General features: G+C 40.6%; 1 protein-coding gene across 5 annotated transcripts in view; it reads left to right on the top strand.

Moving 5' to 3' along the window:
* Nucleotides 1–21558, top strand: part of LOC138762014 (F-box/WD repeat-containing protein 5-like) — a 62718-nt gene extending 41160 nt beyond the window's left edge. For all 5 annotated transcript variants that reach the window (XM_069935184.1, XM_069935176.1, XM_069935204.1 and 2 more), the window contains exons 6-9: nt 2402–2858; nt 6396–6543; nt 15774–15986; nt 19871–21558. In XM_069935184.1, coding sequence (XP_069791285.1) covers nt 2402–2858; nt 6396–6543; nt 15774–15986; nt 19871–20108 — 1056 coding nt within the window. In that variant the 3' untranslated portion in view covers nt 20109–21558. The remainder of the gene's footprint in view (nt 1–2401; nt 2859–6395; nt 6544–15773; nt 15987–19870) is intronic.
* Nucleotides 21559–21856: the final 298 nt, after the last annotated feature.

The following is a 21856-nucleotide window of genomic DNA, read 5'->3' as shown; positions in this document are numbered from 1 at the left end:
ATTTATGAAAGGCAAATTATGTTTCAGATTATAACTAGAAAAATAGATAAAGGTCAATCATTTGATGTGATATTTTTGGATCAGCAAAAGTTTCTACACAAGTGATTATCAAACAAAATTGCCCATTGCATTAATGCAGGCGTGGATTGATGACTGGTTCTGGAGTTCAGTTGTTCACATCTCTGTCAGTGAAATGGGATCCAATGTAAGCTGGCCAGTTGGATACAGAATTGGCTTGATGGTAAGAGTGAGAGGGTGGTAGTGATGGATCGGAGGCCTGTGATACATGGTGCCACAGGAATCTATGAGGGATCCTCTGTCACTTGGAATATCAATGTAATTAAAATGGTTGGTTTGTGGATAACACTAAAATTAGTGGAATAATGGACAGTGAAGATTGAAAACACAGAAATGCCGGAAGAACTCAGCAGGTCTCACAGTATCCATAGGAGGTAAAGATCTATTACCAACGTTTTGGGCCTGAGCCCTTCCTCAAGGTATGAGTAAAAAACAGATGGGCACCTCTATTAAAAGACTGGTGAAAAGGGAAGAATGTGAGGGAGAAGGGTACAGACCAACAGACAAAAGGAGTTAATTGGATATGATGAGAGGAAAGGTAAGAATTGAGGGGGGGGGGGGCTCTGTGAAAGGAGACAAGAGGGAAAAGGAGAGAGAGACAGACAGACAGACAGAGGAAAGGAGACATAGGGAGGGATGGGGGGTGCTAATGGAAACCGAAAAAGCCAATGTTAATGCTATCCGTTTGGAGGGTGTCCAAACGGAATACAAGGTATTGTTCCTTCAATTTGCAGGTGATCTCAGTCTGACAGTGCATTAGACCATGGCCAGGCATGCCAGCAAGGGAATGGGACAGACATTTGAAACAGGGTGTAGGTGAACTGAGAAAATGTGTTAAGGAATGGTAGATGGAATTTAACTGGGACAAGTGAGAAGTGTTACACTTCAGTTGTTAGACCAGGTCAGGACTTGAACAGTGAATTGGAGGACTTTGGAGAGCATTGTAGAGAGACTTAGGGATACAGGTGGAGAATTCCATAAAAATGGCACCACAACCAGTCAGATGATGAAGAAAGCATTTGACATGCTTGCCTTCGTCGGTTTGGCATTGAGTACAAATGCTGGGATGTTATGTTGCAACTATACAAAATGTTGCTGAGCATTGTGTGTAGTTTTGGTTGCCCAGCTATAGGAAAGATGTAACAAAGCTGAAAAGGGTGCAAAAAAAAAACACAACAGCACATTATCAGGCTTCAGTTATAAGGATAGGCTGGAACCTTTCTTTCTGGAGCATAGGAGGCTGAGGTGGTAACCTGAAAGAAATTTATAAAATAATGAGGAGCCAAGATGAAGAGTCATTTTTTTCTAGGGTAGGGGAGTTTAAAACTAGTCATAGATTTAAGGTGAGAGGGGATAGATTTAAAAGGGACCTGAGGGGCACCTTTATCACACAGAGAGAGCCAAGGTTATCATAGATGTTAGTGCAATGGTGTTACAGCACCAGAGATTGGGACCAGAGTTCAAATCCCACACTGTCTGTAAGGAGTTTGTATGATATCCCATGCAGTGGTTCTCAACCTTCCCTTCCCACTCACATACCACCTTAAGCAATCTCTTACCAATCACAGAGCATTTATGGTATAATGATTGCTTAAAGTGGAATGTGATTTTTGGGGGGGAGTTAGAAAACCACTGATCTAAAGGGATGTGGGCCCAAAGCAGGAAGTGGGACCAGCTTTGATAAACAACTTGATTGGCATAGATGAGTTAGGTCAAAGAGTCTGTTTCTGTGCTGTAAAGATCCAAGTCACTGAAAGTTAATGCAGGTATAGCAAGCAATTTAGAGGCCAAACTATGTGTTGGCTTTTATTGAAAAGATTTACTTTAATTATTACGAGCATATCTGAAATACAGGTCTTGTGAGAGAGGGAGTAAAGTTAAAATTAACCAGATTAATTACTGGGAAGAGAGGGGGATGATGCTTTGTAAAGAGTTGAGGTTTAGCATCCTACCCTCAGCCCCTCGACATGTCCATCATTCACTGTGACAATCTGCAGGTCTGTGTTTCTGCAGAAGCTCAACTGATCCCTCTCCACCACAATTCTGCTGTTTCTTTGACCTTCATCTAACCACTGTTCACAAAAAAAATCTCTGATCAGGTTCCTGTTCTGATGAAAGATCATTGATATGTACTTAAACTCATTCTCTGAACTGAATCTGTTAGTTGACATGATGGATGTTTCCAGCTTTTCTTTCAAATGTTCAGCTGTCACAATGGTGTTCCACGGTTTGATGTATATTTAAGGTAACAGTGGTTTATCATGTGTGAGCAGATTATCATCTTTGTGCCTAATGATGTACTCTCTGCCTTCCTACATGCTAGGATATTCAATCAGAAAACATAAATGTGGTGAAGAGACTGTTTCAGCTACAGAATCGGAATGCCAGCACCATTCGCACAGTCATGGTGGCAGACTGCAGCAGACACAACACCCCTGACCTTCTGCTGGACCTTGAGGAGCAAGGACACAGTTCATTCCCCCGGGTATTTAGCCTTGGCAGTGACAGTGAGGACGAATGTTGTAACAAACCGAAGCAGAGCATGAGCGAGGCCACGGCTGGTGTTCAGGATAGTGCAGAGGTGGAAGTAAGCACTCTCTCTGAAGGTCTTCAGCCCCTGATAGATGAGAAGCAGTTGGAGGCACGAGTGGCAGAACTTTTTCTACAAACCAAGATGAAGCATACAGACACTGATATCTTGTCAGAACATCAGACAGCTCAAAACAAGAAGTATTTGATCTTCACCACAGGAAGCCTTACCTATACTCCCCATCAGATAGGTAAGTTTCACACATTGCACCAGCTCCAAGATAATGTATTCAGCATTGTTGTCAGTCTTGGATCTTGGTAACAATTTGAATAGCAGGTTTAAAGGTATTTTCTGAGAAAAGTGTATTTTCTGAGAAAGATTTGGGGAGGCTTCATAGAAAATAAAATAACAGAAAGCTCTGTGGGAAGTACAAGGGATAAAAAGCAGAAAATCAGAGGAAAAAAAAAGTGAGAGGAAGGACTTTTAAAGGGATCTCGCGTGTTTCTTTTTTTTTTACATGGAGTGGTTGTTATCTGGAACTCACTGCCAGAAGGGGTGGTAGAATCAGATACAATCACTGTATGAGTAGCCATGACTTAGAAAGATGCAGACCTAATGTGGGTAAATCAGATGAGTGGAGATGGAATAAAAGATCACTATGCATGTGGTGAGGGCCATTTTTGTGTGCACTGCTCTGTGACAATAACTTTGTTGGCAACCTAATTTTTTTTAGTTATTCAATAGATGTGGTCTGTGCAGGCTGAACCATCTGTAGTTTGCCCTTGAAAAGATCGTAATGAGTTGCTGCCCTGAACCACTGCATTCCTTGAGGTGCCCACAAATGCTGTTTAGGACAGGGAAAGAATGGCAATATCTTTCAAGTCAGGATGATGGTTTTCCTATGCTCGAGCCGTTCTAGTCCTTCTAGTGGTGGGATCGGAAAATGCTGCCTGAGGAATTGCAGTGCATCTTGATATAAACTGCTGCTACTGTGCCTCAAGCAGTCAGCTTTGTCCTATCTTTTTATGTCATTGAATCTGCATTCATCCAGACAAGGGGGGAGTGCTTCTGACTTGAGCCTTGTAGATAATGGATAAGCTCTGGGGTTTTACAAGTGTTACTCGCTGTTGGATTCGTAGCCTCTAACATATTCTTGTAGCCACGTTATCAGTGTTGTGTTGGAAGGAAAAAGTTTGGTGCGTTCAAAGAATAGCAGGTTTGGACATTGGCTGAATGCAGAAATAATCTTTATTAAAACACACGTAAGGGGATCACACCAAGGAAAACACACTCGTACTCTCAATCACACATCACAGGATAATCAGTTACATCAAACATAACACTACCGATACCAGCAAATGTTTATACAGACTTATATCACAACTAAGGAGTGCAATATACTACCTGCCATTCCTTGTCTATCATGGGCATGGCTCAGATGCTATCTACAGCTGTACGAAGAGCAAAACAGAAAGAGTTACTGCATGTGGTGGACTATCGTACAGTAAGCTGGAGGGTCCAGCCCAAGTAATCACTAGATTATTATGTGGCCAATGGTCAGGTGTACATTAAGGTGGGCACAGTCTAACTTTGATTGGCGGGTGATGCAACTTCTGACTAGGTTCCAGTCAGAGAGGTCACACAATTCCCCACAATTTACATTCCCTACCAGATTCTTGACAGAGAGGTCACATGACCATCCACACTACATTCCACCCCTTGGAAGTCACACCACTCGCCATCATTAAAAAACAAGCAAGTCAAGTTTATTATGATCTGATTGTACAAGTACAACCTGATGAAACAGCGTTCTTCAGCCCTTGGTGCAAAACACAACCAGGCATAACTCACATACAGACAAAAAAGTATACATAAAGGACAAGTATTTCAGCTGTACAAATAAATAAATTAAATATTGTTTCATGCCTGGGGGTTGATGAGTGACCTCTTGGCCCCTGAAGGGGTCAATGGTCTAAAATGTTTGGGGACCCCTGTGTTAGGAAGTCCAGGATCGAGTGACAGAGAGGGATGTTGAGTCCCAGCAACGATAGCTTCTCCATCAGCCTCTGGGGAATGATCGTGTTAAATGCCATGCTGAAGTCAGTGAACAGCAGCCTGGCATATGAGGCTTCATTCTCCAGGTGTCAGGAGGGAGTAAAGTGACAAAGCTACAGCATCGTCTGTGGAATGGTGTCTTCTATAGACTAATTGAAATGGTCATTGCAAAAAAATTGTTACAAAAGGTAACTACATTGTTAACTACAATCAGAATCAGAATTTATTGTCATGAACACGTCACTAAATTTGTGGTTTGGCGGCAGCAGTATTGTGCATTACAGGTCCAAGAATTCCTATAAATTACATTGCATTTAATACACTATTAAAAAATAAATAAATAAATTAGTGCAAAAGAAGAGAAAGTGAGGTAGTGTCTTGGTTCATTGTCCATTCAGAAATCTGATAGCAGAAGGGACATGACTGACCATGGTCTCATGTACTGCCCAACTGAGATGGCCTACAAATTGGAGGATCAACACCTCATATTCTGTCAGGGCACCATCCAACCAGATGCCATTATTATCAACTTCTCTGGTTTCCGTTAGGTTCACAACCCTCCCCGTGTCTCTCTCGTTCCCTGTGCCTATGTCTTCTTTCCTCCAGCTCTCCTCCTATTGCCTGTCTCTCATTCCCCATCCCTCCACGTCCTTTCATCCACCTCAGCATTCACAGAGCTACCTCCCCCCCCCCCCCCCCCAATATCTCATCTTTTCTTTCCTGCCCTCTTATCCATAACCCATCATCAGAAGATTTAAAACAATTGATCACTGTTTGGCACCATATCTTAATTTTTAAAATTTTAATTAAAAAAATTTAGACAAACAGCATGGTAACAAGCCCTTCTGGCCCACAAGTCCATGCCACCGAAATACACCAATTAAGATACAATCCCCATATGTCTTTGGAGGGTGGGAGGAAATTGGAGTACTCAGAAGAAACCCACACAGATCATGGAGAGAACGTACAAACTCTTTACAGACAGAGACAGATTCTAAACCCAAGTCACTCGCACTGTAATAACGTTGTGCCAACCACTGTGCTCTTTTGGTCTGGGATGTGTTGCAACGAGATTTGCAAGAATTAGAGATGTTGTCAGTGGAAAAAAAGGAGTTTTGAAGGGATTTGTCAGGGAGGTATTGATCAGCTTGGTGGTGCAACCTCTCTGAGAAGCTTCAGCTGTTTTAGGATTGAATTATGGAAATATTTATTCAATGAAAGGATAGCGAATCTTTCAAATTCTGTGTTCCAAGTAAGACCTTGAGCTTAGAGGTTGATAGATTTACGTATCCATCACTATAAGGGAGCTGACAGTTGGTGTGGGACAGTGGGGTTAGGGCTATTTCTGCCATACACAAACTCTTGTTGTCTGCTTTTTGGGAAGGTGTTAGGAGGGAGTCCCACTTGTTCATGATCCTTAGCCAGGTAGATGCAAATGAGGAATCTGAGGAGGAGAGATTGATGATATGGACTTTGTATGAAAAGTCATTACACTGAAAGGAATGCTGGAACCAGGACATGAACATGCTAGTAATTCACTCCTCTCTTCCCTGAATCAGTCCAAACTACAGTCCTGACTCTACTGTGCTTTTCATTTACCCTCATGTCAATCCCACCCTAGTCCACAGTCCAACATGCATCCACCCCCCTGTATGAATAGTTTTTGGAGGCACTCATAAAAGGAGATGTGCTTTTTTATTTCCTGATATTGTAAACTTTGGTATAATTGCAGGTATTAAGCAAATTCTGCCCCATCACATGACCACAACAGGACCAGTACTGGGTGAAGAACGGAGCTCCAATGAATTCTTCGATCCTTTGGACCACACGATTGATGTCCATGGTCACATCATTGGGATGGGTCTGTCTCCAGATCATAGGTTAGTAACTTGGCCAGTTTTCATCACAGTCCATCTAGTTTTACCACACCAGCCATCATCTGGAGCTGAGTCTCTGGGCCCCACCACCACCCAGAAAGGGGGGAAACCCTGCACCACTGAACAAGGGGTCAGCCTCTTAGATGTGCACAAATGCCTCACTGCCTACATCTCTGTAAAATTCAACCCTTCATCAATGCATGTAAATATTTTAAACAAATATATGATTAGAACATAGAACATTACAGGTCCTCGGCCCATGATGTGTTGACCTATATAAATCTACTCAAAAATCTAAACCTACCTCACCTCATACCCATAACCCTCAATTTTACTGGCAACCACATGCCTGCCTAAAAGTCTTTTAAATGTCTCTATTGTACCAGCCTCCACCACCACCCCAAACAATGTACTTTGTAAAATAAAAGTCCTGAAATCTCACCTAAACTTTCCTCAATTGAGCTTAAAAAGTTGTCCCATGGTATTTGCTATGGTCACCCAGAAAAAAAAATTGTTGGCTGTTCACCCTCTCATAAGTCAGGCCAAGTCAAGTTTACTATCATCTGATGGTCAACCCAACGAAACAGTTTTCTCTGGTCCTTGGTGAAAAACATGCAGACGCATAACCAGACATAACACACATACAGGCAAACAATGCATATGCAGAACAAGCATATCATCTGCATAAATAAATAAATAGATTTTGTTTTGTGCATATGAGATTCTCAGATGATTAGTGTGAGCAGTTCCTTTGGTCTGAAAGACCTCGATTATGTCATCTCTCATCCTTCTTCATTCCAAAGAGAAAAGCTCCAGCTTTGTTAATCTTGCCTTCTAAAAAACATTCTCCAATCCGGGCAACATCCTGGTACATCTCCTTTGCATCTTCTTCAGCTTCGACATCTTTCCTATAATGAGGCGACCAGAAGTGAACACAATATTCCAAGCTTGGTCTAACCAGAATTTTATAGAGCTGCAATGTTACCACACTCTCTTGAGCTCAATCTCCCAACTAATGAAGGCCAGCATACCATAAACATTCTCCACTACCCTATTACCATGCAGAGCAACCTCAAGAGATCTATTGATTTGGAGGAGTCACGTGATGAAGTAGTGGCCGGCAGGGTAAAACCACCCCTCTCCAGAAAAAAAGATAAAAGTCAAGAAAAGACAAAGTTCAACAAATATAAAATATAAGAAATAGAAGATAAAGTTGCAGAGAAGAGAAAGAAGATGGCACCCAAGAAGGAAAAAGTAAAAACAACTGGAAAAAAAGAAAAGTCACTGGAAAAGAAAGAAAAAGGCCTTACCTGCACGAAGGAACAGGGAGCCACGATGGCAAAAAACGTCCATTCTCCGAGGTTGGTGCCAGCCCTGCGGAGTTGCAACCCCCCGACCGATGGACTGCAAAAATGGCTCTCTGAACCAAACAAAAGTGTGCAACTGCGCAATCAAAGGTCAAAGAAAACACCAATGGGAGGGGGGCTTAGCCGAGGAGCGGACAACCACAGCACGACCAGCTGAGGGACCCCCGACACCAGGGTTCTCAGCTGGAAGATGAGGAAGGCGCCAGGAGAGGGAGTGAGGTACCAGGTGAGAAAGAAAGTTGACGGGGTGAACGGCAAGAGGAGCAGCAGCAGGAATCCCAACAGATGAGCAGCTCAGAAGTGGAGGACCAACAGCAAGAGGCCCAGCAAGAAGAGGCCCGACAAAGTGATACAAGCAACTTATCAGGAAAATCAGAAGAGACACAGATACAAAGAAGAGAAGAAGAAGAAGAAGACCAAGATCTTCACAGAGAAATAGAATGTAAAACAGATGGACAGAATATAGATAAAGCTTTTTTTGAAGAACAAGTGAGAGCATTAAAAGAATGATTGTCATTAGAATTTAGTGCAATTAAAAGAAAAATGAAAAGAACAGAAGATAAAATGCAAAGATTAGAACTAGTCATGACAGAAATAGGGAAAAGAGTAGAAAATGTGGAAGAACGAGTAACGGCTGTAGAAATGGAAGTGAAGAACTTAAGAGGAAAATTGGAAGTGACAAAAAAAATTAAAGTGACCCAAGAGTTGTTATCTCAGAAAATTGATATGTTGGAAAATTATAGTAGGCGAAACAACATAAAAGTAGTGGGCCTGAAGGAGGGTGAAGAAGACACAGATATGAAGGAATTTATAAAAGGATGGATCCCGAAGGTCCTGGGAATGACAGAAATGCAGGAAGAAATGGAAATAGAAAGGGCACACAGAACACTAGCTCCGAAACCAAAGACACATCAAAAACCAAGATCCATCTTCGTAAAATTTTTGAGATATACGACAAGAGAAAATATACTGGGGCGAGCAAGGAATAAAATTGGAGAAGACAATAAACCATTGGAATACAAGGGTCAAAAAATATTTTTTTACCCGGACATAAGTTTTGAACTCTTAAAGAAGAGGAAGAAGTTTAATACAGCAAAATCGATCCTATGGAAAAAAGGTTATAAATTCATGTTAAGACATCCAGCTGTTCTTAAAATATTTATACCCGGGGAGCAAAACAGACTGTTCTTGGATCCGGAGGAAGCACAAGAATTTGCAGAGCGTTTGCAGGACAGAAGGAGAGATGAAGGGATGCAATAAGAATGAAGAACGGCGATGAAGTATATATAAAGATGTAAAAACAATGTATATGTAAAGAACTAAAGAGGGAAAAGAGAAGGGAAAGAAGGAAGTAAGGAGGGAAAAAAAAGGAGAGCTTTGTTACCTGTGTGTATTAAAAAAAAGTGTTTTTGGGGGGGGGGAGAGAATAACCGTCACTGCGAAATCAGTTGACACGCGAACAAGATCGCAATCCAAATGAAAAGGGGAGTTGAGGTTGTCCGGCAAGGGATAAGGGGCAACTCGGGGGGGGGGGGGGCATTTGGGGTTAAGGTAATATTGGGTGTGGGAATTGTTGGAGTATTTTATGTTTTAAATGTGTTGTCATACATTGAGTTTAAAAAGGGAAAACTGAGAGATGAAAATGGGGAAAAGGGGGATGGTGGTGGTGAGGAAGCGGAAATGAGGTGTGAACAAGATATAAGATGGCCACATTGAACTACATGACTATAAACATTAATGGAATACATAACCAAATTAAAAGGAAGAGGTTATTAAATTTACTGAAAAAAGGAAAAATAGATATAGCATTTGTGCAGGAAACGCATCTCACTGAAGTGGAACATAACAAATTAAAGAGAGACTGGCTAGGACACGTAGCGGCAGCATCATATAATTCAAAAGCTAGAGGTGTAGCCATATTAATTAATAAAAATGTACCAATCAAAATGGAGGAGGAAATTATAAATCCAGCAGGGAGGTATGTAATGATAAAGTGTCAGATATACTCATAATTTTGGAATTTGCTAAATATATATTCCCCAAATGAGGAGGATCAAAAGTTGATGCAAGATATTTTTTTGAACATTGTAGATATACAAGGAAATATATTGATAGGAGGGGATTTTAACCTTAATTTGGATCCAATGTTGGATAAAACTGGACAAAAGACAAGCAAAAAGTATAAAGTAGCCAAATTTATGGTTAAATCAATGCAGGAAATGAAACTTATGGATATATGAAGGAGGCAGCACCCAAGAGAGAAGGAATACTTATATTATTCGAGTAGGCATAAAACATACTCAAGGATTGATATGATTTTGTTGTCGGCCCATAATTCAAGAGAGAGTTAGGAAAACTGAATATAAAGCTAGATTGCTATCTGATCATTCACCCCTGTTATTAGCAATAGAACTGGAGGACTTCCCACCAAGAATATATAGATGGAGGTTAAACTCTACGCTACTTAAAAGACAGGAATTTAGAGAGTTTATTGAAAGACAAATTAATATTATGGGATGCAATGAAAGCCTTCATTAGAGGGCAGATAATAAATTATGTAACTAAGATGAAAAAGGACTACAATCGGGAAATAGAGCAGTTGGAAAGGGAGATAGTAAGTACAGAAAAGGAACTAGTAAAAAGGGATGATATCACGAAAAAGAGAGAATTGGTGGACAAAAAAATAAAATATGAAACATTACAGACATACAAGGTGGAGAAGAACATAATGAAAATAAAGCAAAAGTATTACGAACTGGGAGAAAAAGCACACAAAATATTAGCCTGGCAACTTAAAACAGAACAAGCTAAAAGAACTGTATTGGCATCAAGGAAAAAGGACAAACAAATTACATATAACGCAATAGAGATTAATGAGAACTTTAAGGAATTTTATGAACAATTATACCAAACTGAGAATGAGGGGAAAGATGATAAAATAGAAGAGTTTTTAGCTAAAATTGATCTGCCGAAATTGCAAGAAGAGGAACAAAACAAATTGATAAAACCATTCGAAATAGAGGAAATACAGGATATATTAAAAAAGCTGCTGAACAATAAAACGCCTGGAGAGGATAGACTCCCAATAAAATTCTATAAAACATTTAAAGATAGAAGAAACACAAAACTTGCCAGATTCATGTAAGAATTACAGTAATACCAAAGACGGGTAAGGATCCATTAACACCAGCATCATATAGACCAATATCTCTACTTATCTCAGATTATAAGATAAGAGCGAAATTATTAGCAAACAGATTGGCCGATTGTGTACCAAAAATAGTAAAACAAGATCAAACTGGGTTTATTAAGAAAAGACAAACAGTGGATAATGTCTGTAAACTTATTAATCTAATTCATGCAGTTCAAGGAAATAAGAAGCCAACAGTGGCTGTTGCTTTAGACGCAGGAAAAGCCTTTGACAGAGTAGAATGGAACTATTTATTTATTTATTCAATCTACCACAAAAATATATTAATTGGATTAAAGCATTATACAATGGACCATTGGCCAAGGTAACAGTAAATGGATATGTATCGAGCCAATTTAAATTAAGTAGGTCAACAAGACAGGGATGTCCATTATCCCCCTCATTGTTCACCTTAGCAATAGAACCATTGGCAGAACTGATAAGAACAGAAAATAAAATAAAAGGGATAAAAATAAAGGAGGAGTGTAAAATCATCTTATTTGCAGATGACATCATAGTATACTTAACAGAATGAGAAATATCAATAAAAGAATTACATAAGAAATTGAAGGAATATGGAGAAATATCAGGGTACAAGATCAACGCAAAGAAAAGTGAAGTGATGCCAATGAGTAATGCGGATTATACAGAATTTAAAAAAGAATCACCATTTAAATGACAAACACAAGCAATCCGATACCTAGGTATTAGGTTAGATAATAACTTAAGCCACTTGTACAAACTAAATTATCAGCCACTAATAAAGAAATTGCAGGAAGACTTAGAACGTTGGAAAGAATTACCGCTAACGTTGATAGGGAAGGTAAATTGCATTAAAATTAATGTTTTCCCAAGGATACAATACTTATTTCAATCGTTGCCAAATCCCTTAACAGAGAAATTCTTTAATGAACTAAAGAGAATAATAAGGAAATTCTTGTGGAAAGGGGGGAAACTGAGGATAGCGTTAGATAAATTAACAGAGAAGTATAACCAAGGTGATTTGCAGTTACCACACTTTAAAAATTATTATAGAGCAGCACAATTAAGGTATTTATCAGATTTTTACCAGACAAGGGAAAAACCAGACTGGACTAAGATAGAACTAGATAAAATAGGGGAGAAGGTACCGGAACATATACTTTATAAGTGGGATGAAAAGCTGGTGCAATATAAAAGCTCACCAATATTGCATCATCTACTTAATATATGGAAGAAGACCCACTTAGAAAGGAAAAAAACGAATGACCAAATACCAAAATTGTTATTGACACAAAACCCACTAATCACTTTTACAATAGATATCCTTTCCTTTAGAGAATGGGAGGGAAAAGGAATCAAAAGAATAGAATATTGTTTTTTGGGAAATAATTTATTAACATTTGAACAGTTGAAATACAAATATGGACTAACTCATGGTACAATGTTTACATATCATCAACTAAAATCTTATTTAAAGGATAAATTGGGAAGCAGACTGAGATTACCAGAAGGAAGCAGCTTTGAATATGTGATTACAGACACAATGATAATTAATAAATTTATAATGAACATGTACATTAAGCTCCAAGATAAGGAAAATTATGAAATAAGATATAAATCTAAATAAAAGTGGGAAAAGGATTTAAACAAAGATAAAAAATGAAGCATGGGAAAAGTTATGTTCTGGAGCTATGAAGAATACAATAAACACAAGGTTATGCATGATACATTATAATTGGTTACACAGGTTATATATCACGCCTCAAAAGTTAAAAGAATGGGATCCAACATTATCAGATAGATGTTTTCACTATAAGAAGGTAATGGGAACAACAGTACATGCAATTTGGGCATGTACGAAAGTGAAAATGTTTTGGGAAGATCTAAATCAGATATTAAATAAAATCACAAAAACAACATACCAAAAAATCCAGAGATCTTTCTTCTAAGTAACATAAAAGGTAAGGAATTAGGCCTCAAATTGGATAAAGTGCAAAAAAGATTTATTATGATATCCTTAGCAGTAGCAAAAAAAATGTATAATGTCAACTTGGAAAATGGAAGAGAGCCTGAGAATATAGCAATGGGTAAATGAAATGAATAAATATATTCCATTGGAAAAAATAACATATAATTTAAAAAATAAAGTTACATTATTTGAACAAATTTGGGAACCGTACATGGAACATAACAAAGAGGGCTTGCCTCGGACCTCCAGCCCCCTAAAATGATAAGAAGACAGAATGACTTGATTCAGTGTGTAAAAGTAGATGACACATTTTTCTTGTTTATTTTTCATTGTGTGAAGACATTATTTTATGGTTTTATTGTATTGTATACGTTGAATATTTATTGGTTTTGGAGGGGGGTGGGAAGGGGGGAGGGAAGGTAGGGGGGAGAAAAGGGAAAAAATGCCACTGTGTATATTTAATGAGAAAGGTTTGTATATATTTTGGTTGATATGGTTCACAGTGTGAAAAAAAAAGAGATCTATTGATTTGGACCCCAAGATCCTTCTGTTCTTCCACTATTAAGAATCCTGCCATTAACCATGTACTGCACCTTCAAATTCGACCTTTCAAAATGCTTCACCTCATATATCCATATTGAACTCCATCTCCTACTTCTCTGCCCAACTATGCATCCTGTCAATATCCTGTTGTAACCCATGACAATCTTCACTGTCCACAACACCTCCAACCTTCATGTCATCTGTAAACTTTCTGACCCATCCTTCCATTTCTTCATCCAGGTCATTTCTAAAAAGCACAAGGAACAGGCGTCCTAAAAACAGACCACCACAGAACACCCCTCATCACTGACTCCCAGGAGGAATGCATTCCCTGTACTACTACTCTCTACTTTATGCAGGCAAGCTAATTTTGAATCCACACAGCCAAGGTTCCATGTATCCCATGCCTCATGACTTTGAATGAATCTATGATGGGGGACCTTGTCAAATGCCTTACTAAAATTCTAAAGCACCACATCTGCCTTACCTTCATCAATTTGTCACTTTGTCAAAAAACTAATTTAGGCCCATTAGGCGTGAACCTCCCCTCACAGAGCCACGCTGACTATCTCTGGGAAGACTATGTTTCTCTAAATGTTCATAAATCCTGTCTCTAAGAATCCTCTCCAATAGTTTGCCTACCGACGACGTAAGACTCACCTGTCTATAATACCCAAGATTCTCCCTATTACCTTTTTTCAATGAGGGGACTACATTTGCCATTCTCCGGTACCTCCACTGTGGCCAGGGAGGATGCAATGCCCCAGAAATTTCTTCCTGTAGTAACCTGGGGTATATCTCATCTGGTCCCTGGCACTTATCAATGTAAATATTTTTAACAAGATCCAGTACAGCACAACTCTGATTAATTCAAAATGGTTGGGACCAGGCCTATGTCAGATAAACATTTTTTTCTGATAACTGGTCATTTTTTTTAAATCAGCCTAGCAGCAACAGCAAATCACTTGTATCAATGTTTAAACAGCAACAAATAACAAGGGAAGACTTTTTAAGCATTAAAATAATGTTTAATTCTCACCATAAAAATGCTGCTGCTGCCAATCCCGGAAATGAACCCAGCATGACTGCCGATCACTGAGACCACCCAACTGCTGCTGCCGACCCCCAACGTGAACCCAGCGCTGCTACTGATCCCCGAGGAGGCTTCGTCACTTGCAAGTCAGTGGGCTCTATCTCCCCAGTCACCGGAGCTCCCGGCGCTGGGGTCTTGAGTCCAGATCATCCCCTAGGCACACTGTGGAAGTAAGCCAAGGGGAGGATTCAGTGTTGGTGTCTGGTGTGCTGAGGAGGGAGGGAGGGAAGAGGATAGGAAGGGAGGGGAGGCAATTCCACTGAGCCCGAGGTCCTGCCCCAACCCAGGAGTCTGAGGTTCCTCTCCTGCCTGGGAGCCCGAAGTCTCTGCTCCTGCCCAGGAGGCCAGTCTCCTTGATGACATTGGTACAAGGGATTCTTCCAACTGCAGTTTGAGAGGGAGAGTTGGAGCGAAAAGTGAATAGGGGTTGGTAAAGAAGAAGTGGAAAAAGAGAGGGCAGAGAGATGAGGATAATTGTCATGTCGGGTGAAATTTTTTTCAACCTTTGAGGTCAGTTTGGCTCCAACAAAATTTCGGATAAATGAGGATTTCGGATTTGTTTCTGATATCCTCATTTATCTGAATTTTTTTTTAAAATGGATAAATGAGGATTTTGGAGAATCCACTTTTGGATAATTGGAGTTGTACTCATTAAAGAACTTGTTTAATAAGATCCAGCTTCAGCACATAAGCCTGTTCTACACTGATCTCACATTGACCAAGGTCCCTCTGCATAGTGAACATTGAATTAGGATAGGGAATAATAACCAGCTCTATCATTCTGGTTCCCACCCCACTGCTGGATTAGTTTAGACTTTGATTGGTGTCTTGAAAAGGCGTATTTTATGTGTTGTGGGTTGGCTGTTTAGGACTTGTACAAGAAGTTTTAATTAGAATGTTTACTCATTGGCATTCTGGATTTTAGAATTGTTGGTTTCAGAAGTTAATTGGAAATGTGTCATTGAGGTGTTTTGGCAGCCTTTTCCTACTCCACTTGTGTTGTTTAATTAATTTCTGGCTGGGTGTGTGCCCCTGGTTTTGGACAGTAAACCTGTCATAGGTCTGATATGACATTGTTCTGCCTTTCAGGTATTTATATGTAAACAGTCGTGCGTGGCCCAAGGGCTGTGTTATCAGTGACCCCATGAACCCTCCACCCATCGCTGAGGAGATTGATATCCACGTATTTGATTTGAAGACAATGCAGGAAGTAACACAGACTCTGCGGGCACACACAGCTTACACTCCCAATGATGAGTGCTTCTTCATCTTCTTGGACGTCAGTAGGGATTATGTTGCCAGGTAAATTGATTAGTTCCTTTCAACCCTTTCCATCTGAGGGGTGTGCTTTTCCTACCTGTTCTCCCATCTACCATCAGGTAGCCATGTCTCATGGAAGTATGTATCAGAATCATAACTTGCCTTGAAAGTATTGCTAACACCACCAAGCTCAGCCGCTAGCCATTGCTTGCAGATCATGTGCACACAGTTGGACCCCTGGAGGGTCATTCATTACCAGGGCAGAGCAATTGATTGAGAGCCAACTTTCATCAAATGAGAAACTGCTGCTCAATTACAAGAAGATTCAGAGATTGATACCAATTCATATGTATCAGATGAAATTAAATTGTCTTAAAAGAATAGTATTAACATTTTTATATCACTACATTTTAGATGTTGATTGCACTCTTTAGAAAAATCCATAAGATATTAGAAATGTGGGATATGGAGAATGGAAAGTTTGAGAGGGAGCAGGGAGGCGGTAAAAGGACACAATAAATTGGATCTTTGGAAGAGTTTTCTGATGGATTTGGGTCAAATATGGAAATTAATGATATTTAGAGAGATTACTTGATAGACTAAAATCTACATTGAATATATCTGGGCTTTTCCGTAAGGTAGGCTCAGTATCAGAAAATGGTTTGCCATGGATTGGATTTTTCTGGAGAGTATTCATGCTTGACTGGATTCCATGTATAAGGAGGGGTGTGGATGTTGGGAGATCAGTTGAGCTCTGTACATAAAGCTTCATATATAGGGCTACATGCAGATATAGATTAGGTGGATTTGTCTGAGACCATCCTAGCTCGAATTTAGAAAGAAAGGGGATCTTTTAGAAACAAAATTATGTAAGGGATAGATGAGGTAGAGGCAGGAATTTGTTTTTGAAATGGGAGATGGGTTTTTTGGAATTCAACACTTTAATTTCCATTAAAAGACACTGTTGAAAACTCCCCAGGGCCGCACTCTCCTATTTTCTCTACTCTGTGTAGACACCCCTGGTGGGTCTGTATTCATGTGATAGCATGTGCTCTGGGAACTGTGGGAGAAAAGTCCGATGATGAGCTGAAAAATACGATTCTGCAAGTACAACTACATTAGACTATTGGTGGTCAAGTCTGCTGAACAGCTCTCCCAACCTAGCAAAACCCCAGATGTTTCTGATGAATTGAGTTTATTTTGTGAATACATACTGTGATAAATTAGTCTCTGTGGATTGGAAAATTTCCATGAAATACTGGCCTCAGTTTTACTGTGAGGTCCATCAGAACTTGGTATTTGCCTGTGGATGGATTGGGCTCAGTGTTGGGGTTAGTCTGTCATAGACTGGACTTGTTTTAGGCAAATAGAAAGGCCCGCAATGGTGCAGCAGGGTACAGTCACAACAGATGGAGTTCAATGGGGGGAAAGTGTGAAGGGATATAGTCTGGGAGGATGAAAGTGCAAAGAGAGGAAGCCAGAAATGTCTGTGCTTCAAAATACCCTTGATATCCAAGTGCACAAATCTGTGTGGTTTTGCTGGAGTTTACACTAAAATGCTGGAGAAACTCAGCAAGTCATCCAGCATTATTTATGTAGCAAAGACAAAGATATTGTCCATAAATATTGTTTCAGACCTGAGCCTTTCATGAAGATATGAGCAAAAAGCAGAAAGGCACCTTAATAAAATGGTGGGGGAGGGGCAGGGGAGGAGCACAGGCCCAGAGGCAAGAGATCATCAGTGAATGTGAGTAGGAGTGCACAAGAGAAATAAAAAGCTGACATGTGATTGGGGAGGGGATAGCTCTCTGAATGGAGAGAGTGGGGGTGGAGAGCTGGAGGAAAGGAGAGAGAGAGGAATGGGGAAGAGAGGAAGGCATAGGTGGCCTAATGGAAACCAGAGAACTCTATGTTAATGCCATCTGGTTGAAGGGTGCCCAGATGGAATGTGATGTGCAGTTCCCCCAATATACCAGGTGGTCTCAGCTTGGAAGTACATGAGACGGTGGACAGACATGTCGCCATGGGAATGGGGCAGGAAATTAAAATGGGTTGCCACTGGGAGATCCACACTATTACAACAGGCAGAGTGAAAGTACTCAACGAAGTGATCTCCCAGTCAGCATCCACTCTCTCCGATGTAGAAGAGGTCACAATGGGAGCACTGGATGCAGCAGATGGCTCTTGCAGATTCTCAAGTGTTACCTCACTTGGAAGGACTGTTTAGGGCCCTGAATGATGGTGAGGAAGGAGGTGTGGGTGCAATTTTAATATTCCTGCGGTCACAGTGGTAGATAACAATGGAGAAATTTCTGGGAAGGGGTGAGTGGATAAGGGAGTACGAAGGGAGCAGTCCCTGTGGAAGGTGGAGAGGAGAGGATATGTCTGGAGGTGGGCTCACATTGTAGGTGTCGGTAATTGCAGAGAATAATATGTTGGCTGTGGAGGCTGCCTTATTAGGTAAGGGGAATCCTGTTGTTGCATGTGGGGGTGGAGGGGGCCAGGGCAGATATGTAGGTATTGGAGGATATGCAGGTAAGGGCTGAGTTGATGGTAGTAGAGGGAAACCACATTTTCTAAAGAAGGGGGACATCATGGATGATCTCGCATGGAAGACCTCGACCTGGGAGGAGATACGACAGAGATGGAAGAATGGAGGAGTCAGTGTGTGAGAGGTGTCGTTGAGGTAATTATAATTTGGTGGGTTTGATTTTTGAAGGGGGGTAGGAAACTGGAGCCCTGGAGAAAACTCCTTACAGACAGCGTGGGATTCGAACCTAGGTCTGATCCAGATCACTGATGCTGTAAAGGCATTTCGCTAACTGTTACCAAGTTAATTTGAGGTCACAATGGAAGTTGGCTGCAAAGTGGATAAAGTTGATGAGCTCATCATGGGTGCGTGAGGCAGCACTAATGTAGTTAAGGAAGAATTCTCTGTGGTGATCTGTTCTGGAATCTTTCCTCTTTGTGATTTTTATAAATGACCTGGATGAAGTGGTAGGGTGGGTTAGTAAGTGGATAGTCTGGAGAGTTGCAGAGCTGGACTGAGAAATGGCAGGTGGAGTTTACCCCAGAAAAGAGTGGTGGTTCATTTCAGATGGTCAAATTTGAAGGCAGAGTACAATGTTAATAGGAAGACACTGAGCAGTGTGGATAAACTGAGAGATTTTGGGGTTCATGTCCAGGGGACACTTAAAGCTGTTCCATGGGTCACTGGTGTTGTTAAGAAGGTGTTGGCCTTCATTAATGTGCGATTAAGTTCAAGAGCATGAGGTAATGTTACAGCTATATAAAACTTTGGTTAAACCCACTTGGAATATTGTGTTCAGTTCTGGTCACCTCATTAGGGGGAAAAATGTGGATGATGCAGAAAGGATATGCAGAGATTTACAAGTATGCTGCCTGGATTGGAGAGCCTTGGAGCGAGGGAGGACCTGATAGAGTTGAACAAAATGATGAGGGGCATTAATGGTGTGGCTGGTCAGAGGCTTTTTTCTCCCAAGGTTGAAATGGCTAACACGAGTAGGCATCACTTTAAGGTGCTTGGGAGTAAGTACAGTGGGGAATGAAAGAAGTAAGTAGTTATAGGTGAATGGAATGTGCTTCCAGCAACAGTGGTGGAGGCAGGTACAATAGGAACTGAGAAAAATGGAGGATTATGGAAATTCTGGGGAGTTGTTCGACGACCTTATTAGTTTGGGTCATTGCTGTGGGCTGCAGGGCCTGTACTGTGCTGTAGATTTCTATGTTCCACAAGGCACCCCAAGATCAGGACTGAATGTGTCACTGGAGCTGAGGTGGTGGCTCTGCTAGTTCCACACTGTGTAGTCTTGTGCTTTAGGTTTCTACAATGGATTAAAGTGGAAAATTATGATCTGAAATGTGACCGCTGGTTCTTCGCTATCTCTATGTGCATCTCTCTCCAGTGGTGCTGAGGACCGGCATGGCTACATCTGGGACAGGCACTACAACATCTGCCTGGCAAAGCTACAGCATGAGGATGTGGTGAATTCTGTGGCTTTTAGCCCTGTGGACCAGGAGATGCTGATCACAGCCAGTGATGACTGTACATTGAAGGTCTGGCGCTCGCCACGGATCCTGCGTATCATCAACACAAAGCCCAACTGCAAGAAATTCTCCTTCTTTTGGCTCAATAAAATGTGACTAAAAAAATTAGCTGTAAGGATGGTGGTTTGAGAAGGGAATCTGAAGTGACTTGAAAGTGGGGTCAGAGGGAAAATTATCAAATTCATTAGTTTTCAACATTATCCTCCTGGTCCCTCAGACACTCAACTGTTACTACTTAATCGCTGTTGAATTAATCTAAAGACAAGTGCTTCTAACAAACTACAGCTGGACATTGACTTAATTTGCATGTCATCACAAATCAGCAACCAGCACTTCTTGAATAAGTGCTGCTGGCTCAACAATTCAGTTCAGTTAGGGTTCCTACTCCTGGAGTAGCCTTGCAGGTGGAGCTGACAGCCAAGTTAACTTAGTGCAGAGTAACTGAACAAACTTGACTCTCTAGGACTGGAATTCTGCATTTACAACTGGGTCTGCCTTCTGGGTATTTTAATCTTAATCTAAAATGTATGCCAGTTTGTTCCGTCTAATTCCAGAATATTTCTCTACCCAATAAACAGATTCACAGGGTGTCACTGCTCAGTACAATAGTTCACAGGCATGAGAATACTTTTCTAAAGTCCCCTGTCAAAGTTATTTTTTTGTAATTTCATACACAATCGCCATAGCAAGCTTTAAAGCTTAAATATTAGTGTCTTTTTACCATAAGTTTCACAATTTTTTGTGTCAAAATATGGCAATAGAACCTTGTTTTAATTGTGTATCTTCACCTTTGCCCTTCCCTAACCTTCCAGCCCCAAGCTCATCTGGCTCTCAAGTGCCGTATCAAACTGGACCATTATTTCAAAATTCCCAAGAGTAGAGTCCCTAATAAAAAAACTTTAAAATATTCCATTGATCCATCCTGGAGAAGAGCTCAAAACTGCTGGACAATTAGAAACCTCAGGGCACATTAATAGTCGTACAGCATGGCAACAAACACTCTGGCCCACTGATTTTCACCTACCCTCAAGCACCCATTTATCCACTCTTTATACTCCACATTGACCCACCATCTCCCCCAGGGGTAATTCATACTGGCCAATTCATCTATCACATGTGTCTTTGAAGGAAACCCATATAGAAAACATTGCAGAGGTCAGGTTGCTGGTGGTGTGCTACTGTTTTGCTTACCTGTTCTTTGAATACACCAGTAAATCTGCGCCAAATTATCCCAGTTTTTAAATACTATACAAGGCAAGTCGCTCAGTGTTATTTTTTAACATTTATCCAGATGCTGGCTTCACTGACAAGATTGGCATTGATTGTCCACCTGTAATTGTTCTTGAGAAGGTGGTGTTGAAACCCCTGCCCCCCCCCCACAACTCCCCCACCCCCGAAGTCCTTTGATTCATCTGGCAAAGGTATGCCAGAATTATTCATCATGGAAGTGTATTATAGACTCATTGTGCCAAATGTGTAAGATATTCACGTGAAATAGTATAAAGGAATGTTTTGAAAAAAACAATAAAAATGATATTTCAGTCAACCTGCCATTTAAACTGAAATTCCATCTTCCATTATAGCAACCAAGAATCTTTGAGAGTGTGAAATAGGAAGATCAGTGAAGAATTGATTCCAAATCCCATTTCAGACGAAAGCAATGAGCAGTTAGACATCTCCTTCACTACTGGTGATATTACTTTGAAAGTAAAGAATATTAGTTACCCATAAAAATTCCCTTCAAAATCCACAAACTTCAATAGGGACTTTCAGGTAGCCAAATTACCCTGATGTAAAGCCGCATATTTGTCGGGAGGCCACTTGAAAGCGCAAGAGACGGCTGC

This window comes from Narcine bancroftii, chromosome 1, assembly GCF_036971445.1.
Source record: "Narcine bancroftii isolate sNarBan1 chromosome 1, sNarBan1.hap1, whole genome shotgun sequence".
NCBI lineage: Eukaryota > Metazoa > Chordata > Chondrichthyes > Torpediniformes > Narcinidae > Narcine > Narcine bancroftii.
Note: the sequence above shows the minus strand (reverse complement) of the source record. Positions and strands in the feature narration are given on the sequence as shown.